Below are 11,484 nucleotides of genomic sequence, written 5' to 3'. Positions count from 1 at the left end.
GAGGGGTGTTCATGGCGTTGGGACCCCCATCCATGGGGCAGCCCCATTGACCCCTGTGCCCCACATCCATGGGGCTGCCCCATTGACACCCACGCCCCCCATCCATGGGGCTGCCCCATTGACACCCACACCCCCCATCCATGGGGCAGCCCCATTGACCCCCGCGCCCCACATCCATGGGGCTGCCCCATTGACACCTGTGCCCCCCATCCGTGGAGCAGCCCCATAGACAATTGCATCCCCCGTCCGTGTGGCTGCCCCACTGATGCCCACACCCCACATCCATGGGGCAGCCCTATTGACACCCATGCCCCCCATCCATGGGGCTGCCCCATTGACCCCCACGCCCCACATCCATGGGGCTGCCCCATTGACCCCCACACCCCACATCCATGGGGCTGCCCCATTGACACCCACACCCCCCATCCATGGGGCAGCCCCATTGACACCTGTGCCCCACATCCATGGGGCTGCCCCATTGACACCTGTGCCCCACATCCATGGGGCTGCCCCATTGACACCCACACCCCACATCCATGGGGCAGCCCCACTGACACCCACACCCCCCCATCCATGGGGCTGCCCCATTGACATCTGTGACCCCCACATCCATGGGGCAGCCCCATTGACCCCCGCGCCCCACGTCCATGGGGCAGCCCCACTGACCCCCGCGCCCCCCATCCATGGGGCAGCCCCATTGACCCCTGTGCCCCACATCCATGGGGCTGCCCCATTGACCCCTGTGCCCCACATCCATGGGGCTGCCCCATTGACACCCGCACCCCCCATCCATGGGGCAGCCCCATTGACACCCACACCCCCCATCCATGGGGCAGCCCCATTGACCCCTGTGGCCCCCATCCATGGGGCTGCCCCATTGACACCCACACCCCCCATCCATGGGGCAGCCCCATTGACCCCCGTGCCCCCCACATCCATGGGGCAGCCCCATTGACACCCACACCCCCCATCCATGGGGCTGCCCCATTGACACCCGCACCCCCCATCCATGGGGCTGCCCCATTGACACCCGCGCCCCCCATCCATGGGGCTGCCCCATTGACACCCGCACCGCCCATCCATGGGGCTGCCCCATTGACGCCCGCGCCCCACATCCATGGGGCTGCCCCACTGACCCCTGTGCCCCACATCCATGGGGCTGCCCCATTGACCCCTGTGCCCCACATCCATGGGGCAGCCCCACTGACCCCCGTGCCCCCCCCATCCATGGGGCAGCCCCATTGACCCCCGTGCCCCACATCCATGGGGCTGCCCCATTGACCCCCGCGCCCCACATCCATGGGGCAGCCCCATGCCCTGTGCCCCACATCCATGGGGCTGCCCCATTGACCCCTGTGCCCCACATCCATGGGGCAGCCCCATTGACACCCACACCCCCCATCCATGGGGCTGCCCCACTGACGTCTGTGACCCCCACATCCATGGGGCTGCCCCACTGACGCCCGTGCCCCCCATCCATGGGGCAGCCCCACTGATGCCTGTGCCCCCCATCCATGGGGCTGCCCCACTGACGTCTGTGACCCCCACATCCATGGGGCAGCCCCATTGACGTCTGTGACCCCCACATCCATGGGGCAGCCCCATTGACACCCACACCCCCCATCCATGGGGCTGCCCCACTGATGCCTGTGCCCCCCATCCATGGGGCTGCCCCACTGACCCCCGTGCCCCACATCCATGGGGCTGCCCCATTGACACCCACACCCCGCATCCATGGGGCAGCCCCATTGACCCCTGCGCCCCACATCCATGGGGCAGCCCCATTGACACCCACACCCCCCATCCATGGGGCTGCCCCATTGACCCCCGCGCCCCACATCCATGGGGCTGCCCCATTGACCCCTGTGCCCCACATCCATGGGGCAGCCCCATTGACCCCTGTGCCCCACATCCATGGGGCAGCCCCATTGACCCCTGTGCCCCACATCCATGGGGCTGCCCCATTGACCCCTGTGCCCCACATCCATGGGGCAGCCCCATTGACACTTGTGCCCCCCATCCATGGGGCAGCCCCATTGACCCCCGTGCCCCACATCCATGGGGCAGCCCCACTGACACCCACACCCCCCATCCATGGGGCTGCCCCATTGACCCCTGTGCCCCACATCCATGGGGCAGCCCCACTGACACCCACACCCCCCATCCATGGGGCAGCCCCATTGACCCCCGTGCCCCACATCCATGGGGCAGCCCCACTGACGCCCGTGCCCCACATCCATGGGGCTGCCCCATTGACCCCTGCACCCCACATCCCTGGGGCTGCCCCATTGACAACCACACCCCCCATCCATGGGGCTGCCCCATTGACACCCGCGCCCCCCATCCATGGGGCTGCCCCATTGACACCCACACCCCACATCCATGGGGCAGCCCCACTGACCCCCACACCCCACATCCATGGGGCAGCCCCATTGACACCCGCGCCCCACATCCATGGGGCTGCCCCATTGACACCTGTGCCCCACATCCATGGGGCAGCCCCACTGACACCCACACCCCCCATCCATGGGGCAGCCCCACTGACACCCACACCCCCCATCCATGGGGCAGCCCCATTGACCCCTGCGCCCCCCATCCATGGGGCTGCCCCACTGACCCCTGCCCCCCACATCCATGGGGCAGCCCCATTGACCCCTGTGGCCCCCATCCATGGGGCAGCCCCATTGACAATCACACTCCCCATCCATGGGGCTGCCCCACTGACCCCCGCGCCCCACATCCATGGGGCTGCCCCACTGACCCCTGCGCCCCACATCCATGGGGCAGCCCCATTGACACCCACACCCCCCATCCATGGGGCTGCCCCATTGACACCCACACTCCACATCCATGGGGCTGCCCCATTGACCCCCGCGGCCCCCATCCATGGGGCAGCCCCATTGACCCCCGTGCCCCCCCATCCATGGGGCAGCCCCATTGACACCCACACCCCACATCCATGGGGCAGCCCCATTGACACCCACACCCCCCATCCATGGGGCAGCCCCATTGACCCCCGTGCCCCCCCCATCCATGGGGCTGCCCCATTGACCCCCGCGCCCCACATCCATGGGGCTGCTCCATTGACCCCCACACTCCCCATCCATGGTGCAGCCCCATTGACCCCTGTGCCCCACATCCATGGGGCAGCCCCACTGACGCCCGTGCCCCCCGCAGTCCTTCCTGTACCTCACGTGGTACATGGCCATGTCCCTGCTGGGCCACTACAACAACTTCTTCTTCGCCTCGCACCTCCTGGACATCGCCATGGGGGTGAAGACGCTGCGCACGATCCTGTCCTCCGTGACCCACAACGGCAAGCAGGTGGGGCGGCTGTGGGGCGGCTGTGGGGCGGCTGTGGGGCGGCTGTGGGGCGGCTGTGGGGCGGGTATGGGGCGGCTGTGGGGCGGCTGTGGGATGCTGCGCACGATCCTGTCCTCCGTGACCCACAACGGCAAGCAGGTGGGGCGGCTCTGGGGCGGCTATGGGGTCTCTCTATGATATCTATGGGTCGCTGTGGGTCGCTATGGGTCTCGCTGTGGGTCGCTATGGGTCCCGTGCCCCACAGCTCACCATGACCGTGGGGCTGCTGGCCGTCTATGGGGTCTCTCTATGATATCTATGGGTCGCTGTGGGTCGCTATGGGTCCCGCTATGGGTCCCGCTATGGGTCGCGTGCCCCACAGCTCACCATGACCGTGGGGCTGCTGGCCGTCTATGGGGTCTCTCTATGATATCTATGGGTCGCTGTGGGTCGCTATGGGTCCCGCTATGGGTCGCTATGGGTCCGTGCCCCACAGCTCACCATGACCGTGGGGCTGCTGGCCGTCTATGGGGTCTCTCTATGATATCTATGGGTCGCTATGGGTCGCTATGGGTCCGTGCCCCACAGCTCACCATGACCGTGGGGCTGCTGGCCGTCTATGGGGTCTCTCTATGATATCTATGGGTCGCTGTGGGTCGCTATGGGTCCCGCTATGGGTCGCTATGGGTCCCGTGCCCCACAGCTCACCATGACCGTGGGGCTGCTGGCCGTCTATGGGGTCTCTCTATGATATCTATGGGTCGCTGTGGGTCGCTATGGGTCCCGCTATGGGTCCCGCTATGGGTCCCGCTATGGGTCCCGCTATGGGTCGCGTGCCCCACAGCTCACCATGACCGTGGGGCTGCTGGCCGTCTATGGGGTCTCTCTATGATATCTATGGGTCGCTGTGGGTCGCTGTGGGTCGCTATGGGTCGCTATGGGTCCCGCTATGGGTCGCTATGGGTCCGTGCCCCACAGCTCACCATGACCGTGGGGCTGCTCGCCGTCGTCGTTTACCTTTACACCGTGGTCGCCTTCAACTTCTTCCGCAAGTTCTACAACAAGAGCGAGGACGAGGCCGAGCCCGACATGAAGTGCGACGACATGATGACGGTAGGGGGCGCCCCACGGCGCTATGGGGCGGCTATGGGGCTGGGGGCCATGGGGGGGTATGGGGGGGTATGGGGCTATGGGGGTTATGGGAGCTATGGGGCTATGGGGGTGTGGGGGCTATGGGGCTGCTATGGGGCTATGGGGGCTATGGGGGCTGGGGGGGGTATGGGGGCTATGGGGCTATGGGGCTATGGGGTATGGGGGTTATGGGAGCTATGGGGCTATGGGGGTTATGGGGGCCTATGGGGGGCTATGGGGCTGGGGGGCTATGGGGGGTATGGAGGTTATGGGAGCTATGGGGCTATGGGGCTGGGGGGCTATGGGGGCTATGGGGGCTATGGGGGGCTATGGAGGCTCTGGGGGGGCTATGGGGGGCTATGGGGGTTAAGGGAGCTATGGGGGTATGGGGGTATGGAGGCTATGGGGGCTATGGGGCAACTATGGGGCTATGGGGGCTATGGGGGTATAGGGGCTATGGGGCTGCTATGGGGCTATGGGGGCTACGGGGGCTATGGGGGTTATGGGGGCTATGGGGGTTATGTGGCTATGGCGCTATGGGGCTGTGGGGGTATAGGGGCTATGGGGCAGTTATGGGGCTATGGGGTCTCTGGGGCTATGGGGGTGTGGGGGCTATGGGGCTGCTATGGGGCTATGGGAGCTATAGGGGCTATGGGGGTTATGGGAATTATGGGGGCTATGGGGCTATGGGTGCTATAGGGCTATGGGGGTTATGGGGCTGTGGGGCTGCTATGGGGCTTATGGGGGTTATGGGAATTATGGGGGCTATGGGGCTATGGGTGCTATAGGGCTATGGGGGTTATGGGGCTGTGGGGCTGCTATGGGGCTTATGGGGGTTATGGGAATTATGGGGGCTATGGGGGCTATGGGTTCCTGGGGGCATCTATAGGGTACTGGGGGTCTCTATGGGGTCTCTTTGGGGTCCCTGTGGGTCTCAAGGGGTCCCTATGGGTCCCTATGTATCGCTATGGGTCCCTATGTGTCCCTATGTGTCTCTATGGGTCCCTATGGGTCCCTATGTGTCCCTATGTGTCTCTATGGGTCCCCATGTGTCCCCATGTGTCGCTATGGGTCTGACTGCTGCCCCCAGTGTTACCTGTTCCACATGTACGTGGGGGTCCGGGCCGGGGGCGGCATCGGGGACGAGATCGAGGACCCGGCAGGGGACGAGTACGAGCTCTACCGGGTGGTGTTCGACATCACCTTCTTCTTCTTCGTCATCGTCATCCTCCTCGCCATCATCCAGGGCACGTGGGGCGCTGTGGGGCGCTGTGGGGCGCTATGGGGCGCTATGGGGCTGGGGGGTCGTGTTCGACATCACCTTCTTCTTCTTCGTCATCGTCATCCTCCTCGCCATCATCCAGGGCACGTGGGGCGCTATGGGGCGCTATGGGGCGCTATGGGGCGCTGTGGGGCACTGTGGGGTGCTATGGGGCTGGGGGTCGTGTTCGACATCACCTTCTTCTTCTTCGTCATCGTCATCCTCCTCGCCATCATCCAGGGCACGTGGGGCGCTGTGGGGCGCTATGGGGCTGGGGCGCTATGGGGCGCTATGGGGCTGGGGGTCGTGTTCGACATCACCTTCTTCTTCTTCGTCATCGTCATCCTCCTCGCCATCATCCAGGGCACGTGGGGCGCTGTGGGGCGCTGTGGGGCGCTGTGGGGCGCTATGGGGCGCTATGGGGCGCTATGGGGCTGGGTGGTCGTGTTCGACATCACCTTCTTCTTCTTCGTCATCGTCATCCTCCTCGCCATCATCCAGGGCACGTGGGGCGCTATGGGGCGCTGTGGGGCGCTATGGGGCGCTGTGGGGCGCTGTGGGGCGCTATGGGGCTGGGGGGGTCGTGTTCGACATCACCTTCTTCTTCTTCGTCATCGTCATCCTCCTCGCCATCATCCAGGGCACGTGGGGCGCTATGGGGCGCTGTGGGGCGCTGTGGGGCGCTATGGGGCGCTATGGGGCGCTATGGGGCTGGGGGTCGTGTTCGACATCACCTTCTTCTTCTTCGTCATCGTCATCCTCCTCGCCATCATCCAGGGCACGTGGGGCGCTGTGGGGCGCTGTGGGGCGCTATGGGGCGCTATGGGGCGCTATGGGGCTGGGGGGTCGTGTTCGACATCACCTTCTTCTTCTTCGTCATCGTCATCCTCCTCGCCATCATCCAGGGCACGTGGGGCGCTGTGGGGCGCTATGGGGCACTGTGGGGCGCTGTGGGGCGCTATGGGGCGCTATGGGGCTGGGGGGGCGTGTTCGACATCACCTTCTTCTTCTTCGTCATCGTCATCCTCCTCGCCATCATCCAGGGCACGTGGGGCGCTGTGGGGCGCTATGGGGCGCTATGGGGCGCTATGGGGCGCTGTGGGGCACTGTGGGGCGCTATGGGGCTGGGGGTCGTGTTCGACATCACCTTCTTCTTCTTCGTCATCGTCATCCTCCTCGCCATCATCCAGGGCACGTGGGGCGCTGTGGGGCGCTATGGGGCGCTATGGGGCGCTATGGGGCTGGGGGGTCGTGTTCGACATCACCTTCTTCTTCTTCGTCATCGTCATCCTCCTCGCCATCATCCAGGGCACGTGGGGCGCTATGGGGCGCTGTGGGGCGCTGTGGGGCGCTGTGGGGCGCTGTGGGGCGCTATGGGGCGCTATGGGGCTGGGGGGGCGTGTTCGACATCACCTTCTTCTTCTTCGTCATCGTCATCCTCCTCGCCATCATCCAGGGCACGTGGGGCGCTGTGGGGCGCTATGGGGCGGAGCTATGGGGCGCTGTGGGGCGCTATGGGGCGCTGTGGGGCGCTATGGGGCGCTATGGGGCTGGGGGGCGTGTTCGACATCACCTTCTTCTTCTTCGTCATCGTCATCCTCCTCGCCATCATCCAGGGCACGTGGGGCGCTGTGGGGCGCTATGGGGCGCTATGGGGCTGGGGGGGGCGTGTTCGACATCACCTTCTTCTTCTTCGTCATCGTCATCCTCCTCGCCATCATCCAGGGCACGTGGGGCGCTATGGGGCGCTATGGGGCGCTGTGGGGCGCTGTGGGGCGCTATGGGGCTGGGGGGGGCGTGTTCGACATCACCTTCTTCTTCTTCGTCATCGTCATCCTCCTCGCCATCATCCAGGGCACGTGGGGCGCTATGGGGCGCTGTGGGGCGCTGTGGGGCGCTATGGGGCGCTGTGGGGTGCTATGGGGCGCTATGGGGCTGGGGGGTCGTGTTCGACATCACCTTCTTCTTCTTTGTCATCGTCATCCTCCTCGCCATCATCCAGGGCACGTGGGGCGCTATGGGGCGCTATGGGGCGCTGTGGGGCGCTGTGGGGCGCTATGGGGCGCTATGGGGCTGGGGGGTCGTGTTCGGCATCACCTTCTTCGTCATCGTCATCCTCCTCGCCATCATCCAGGGCACGTGGGGCGCTGTGGGGCGCTGTGGGGCGCTATGGGGCTATGGGGCGCGCTATGGGGCTGTGGGGCTGGGGGGGCTGTGGGGCGCTATGGGGCTGGGGGGGTCGTGTTCGACATCACCTTCTTCTTCTTCGTCATCGTCATCCTCCTCGCCATCATCCAGGGCACGTGGGGCGCTGTGGGGCGCTATGGGGCGCTATGGGGCGCTATGGGGCTGGGGGGGGCGTGTTCGACATCACCTTCTTCTTCTTCGTCATCGTCATCCTCCTCGCCATCATCCAGGGCACGTGGGGCGCTGTGGGGCGCTATGGGGCGCTGTGGGGCGCTGTGGGGCGCTATGGGGCTGGGGGGTCGTGTTCGACATCACCTTCTTCTTCGTCATCGTCATCGTCATCCTCCTCGCCATCATCCAGGGCACGTGGGGCGCTGTGGGGCGCTATGGGGCGCTATGGGGCTGGGGCGCTGTGGGGCGCTATGGGGCGCTATGGGGCGCTATGGGGCTGGGGGGGGCGTGTTCGACATCACCTTCTTCTTCTTCGTCATCGTCATCCTCCTCGCCATCATCCAGGGCACGTGGGGCGCTGTGGGGCGCTGTGGGGCGCTGTGGGGCGCTATGGGGCGCTGTGGGGCGCTATGGGGCTGGGGGGTCGTGTTCGACATCACCTTCTTCTTCTTCGTCATCGTCATCCTCCTCGCCATCATCCAGGGCACGTGGGGCGCTGTGGGGCGCTATGGGGCGCTATGGGGCTGGGGGGGGCGTGTTCGACATCACCTTCTTCTTCTTCGTCATCGTCATCCTCCTCGCCATCATCCAGGGCACGTGGGGCGCTATGGGGCGCTATGGGGCGCTGTGGGGCGCTGTGGGGCGCTATGGGGCGCTATGGGGCGCTATGGGGCTGGGGGGGTCGTGTTCGACATCACCTTCTTCTTCTTCGTCATCGTCATCCTCCTCGCCATCATCCAGGGCACGTGGGGCGCTGTGGGGCGCTGTGGGGCGCTATGGGGCGCTGTGGGGCGCTATGGGGCGCTGTGGGGCTGGGGGTCGTGTTCGACATCACCTTCTTCTTCTTCGTCATCGTCATCCTCCTCGCCATCATCCAGGGCACGTGGGGCGCTGTGGGGCGCTATGGGGCGCTGTGGGGCGCTATGGGGCGCTATGGGGCTGCGGGGTCGTGTTCGACATCACCTTCTTCTTCTTCGTCATCGTCATCCTCCTCGCCATCATCCAGGGCACGTGGGGCGCTGTGGGGCGCTATGGGGCGCTGTGGGGCGCTATGGGGCGCTATGGGGCGCTATGGGGCGCTATGGGGCTGGGGGGGCCGTGTTCGACATCACCTTCTTCTTCTTCGTCATCGTCATCCTCCTCGCCATCATCCAGGGCACGTGGGGCGCTGTGGGGCGCTGTGGGGCGCTATGGGGCGCTATGGGGCTGGGGGGTCGTGTTCGACATCACCTTCTTCTTCTTCGTCATCGTCATCCTCCTCGCCATCATCCAGGGCACGTGGGGCGCTGTGGGGCGCTATGGGGCGCTGTGGGGCGCTGTGGGGCGCTATGGGGCGCTATGGGGCTGGGGGGTCGTGTTCAACATCACCTTCTTCTTCTTCGTCATCGTCATCCTCCTCGCCATCATCCAGGGCACGTGGGGCGCTGTGGGGCGCTATGGGGTGCTGTGGGGCGCTGTGGGGCGCTATGGGGCTGGGGGTCGTGTTCGACATCACCTTCTTCTTCGTCATCGTCATCGTCATCCTCCTCGCCATCATCCAGGGCACGTGGGGCGCTGTGGGGCGCTATGGGGCGCTGTGGGGCGCTATGGGGCTGGGGGTCGTGTTCGACATCACCTTCTTCTTCTTCGTCATCGTCATCCTCCTCGCCATCATCCAGGGCACGTGGGGCGCTATGGGGCGCTGTGGGGCGCTGTGGGGCGCTGTGGGGCGCTATGGGGCGCTGTGGGGCGCTGTGGGGCGCTATGGGGCGCTATGGGGCGCTGTGGGGCGCTATGGGGCTGGGGGGGTCGTGTTCGACATCACCTTCTTCTTCTTCGTCATCGTCATCCTCCTCGCCATCATCCAGGGCACGTGGGGCGCTGTGGGGCGCTATGGGGCGCTATGGGGCGCTATGGGGCGCTGTGGGGCGCTGTGGGGCGCTATGGGGCGCTATGGGGCGCTATGGGGCTGGGGGTCGTGTTCGACATCACCTTCTTCTTCTTCGTCATCGTCATCCTCCTCGCCATCATCCAGGGCACGTGGGGCGCTGTGGGGCGCTATGGGGCGCTGTGGGGCGCTATGGGGCGCTATGGGGCTGGGGGGTCGTGTTCGACATCACCTTCTTCTTCTTCGTCATTGTCATCCTCCTCGCCATCATCCAGGGCACGTGGGGCGCTGTGGGGCGCTATGGGGCGCTGTGGGGCGCTATGGGGCGCTATGGGGCGCTATGGGGCTGGGGGGGCGTGTTCGACATCACCTTCTTCTTCGTCATCGTCATCCTCCTCGCCATCATCCAGGGCACGTGGGGCGCTGTGGGGCGCTATGGGGCGCTATGGGGCGCTGTGGGGCGCTATGGGGCGCTGTGGGGCGCTATGGGGCGCTATGGGGCTGGGGGTCGTGTTCGACATCACCTTCTTCTTCTTCGTCATCGTCATCCTCCTCGCCATCATCCAGGGCACGTGGGGCGCTGTGGGGCGCTATGGGGCGCTATGGGGCTATGGGGCGCGCTATGGGGCTATGGGGCTGTGGGGCTGTGGGGGGCTATGGGGCTGTGGGGCTATGGGGCTGGGGGGGGCTGTGGGGCTATGGGGGGCGCTATGGGGCTGTGGCGGGTATGGGGCTGTGGCGCTGTGGTCTGGGCGCTATGGGGCTATGGGGGGCTGGGGGGCTGTAGGGGGCTATGGGGCGCTATGGGGCTGGGGGGCTATAGGGATGTGGGGCGCGCTATGGGGCTATGGGGTCGCTATGGGGCTGGGGGGCTATGGGGCTATGGGGGCATTGTGGTAATGGTGGTAAGGGGGCGAATGGGGGTGAATGGGGTAATGGGGGCTATGGGGGGGGTATGGGGGGCTATGGGGGGGGCTATGGGGGTTATGGGGGGTATGGGGCTATGGGGCTATGGGGGGGAATGGGGTAGTGGGGTGTATGGGGGGCTATGGGGGGGGAACGGGGTAATGGGGGCTATGGGCGCTATGGGGCTATGGGTGCTATGGGGTAATGGGCGCTATGGGCGCTATGGGGTAATGGGCGCTATGGGCGCTATGGGGTAATGGGCGCTATGGGGTAATGGGCGCTATGGGGCTGCCCCCCATGACCCCTTTGTCCCCCCCCAGGTCTGATCATTGACGCCTTTGGGGAGCTGAGGGATCAGCAGGAGCAAGTGAAGGAGGACATGGAGGTGGGGGGCGGACCCCAATCTATGGGGCGGGCTTGGGGGGCCCTGCCCCACATAGACCCCCATTGACCCATATTGATCCCCATTGACACCCATTGATCCCCATTGATCCCCATTGACCCCCATTGATCCCCATTGACCCCCATTGACCCCCATTGATCCCCATTGATCCCCCATTGATCCCCATTGACCCCCATCGACCCCCATCGACCCCCATCGATCCCCATTGATCCCCATCGACCCCCATTGACCCCCATCGATCCCCATCGACCCCCA

At 65.6% G+C, this 11,484-nt stretch overlaps 1 protein-coding gene across 1 annotated transcript; it reads left to right on the top strand.

Moving 5' to 3' along the window:
- Window positions 1-3,177: 3,177 nt before the first annotated feature.
- LOC134160918 (ryanodine receptor 1-like) lies at window positions 3,178-11,211 on the top strand (the record flags this gene model as incomplete). Its single annotated transcript, XM_062613374.1, has 4 exons — window positions 3,178-3,324; window positions 4,282-4,416; window positions 5,525-5,705; window positions 11,147-11,211. Coding segments are annotated over 4 exons (528 nt in total), but the record flags the coding sequence as incomplete, so codon positions are not given.
- Window positions 11,212-11,484: the final 273 nt, after the last annotated feature.

Source organism: Pezoporus occidentalis, unplaced genomic scaffold (genome assembly GCF_034315485.1).
Source record: "Pezoporus occidentalis ecotype Australia unplaced genomic scaffold, CSIRO_AGI_Poc_V1 ctg1654, whole genome shotgun sequence".
NCBI lineage: Eukaryota > Metazoa > Chordata > Aves > Psittaciformes > Psittacidae > Pezoporus > Pezoporus occidentalis.
The sequence above is the reverse complement of the archived record's forward strand: the minus strand, read 5'-3'. Positions and strand labels throughout refer to the sequence as shown.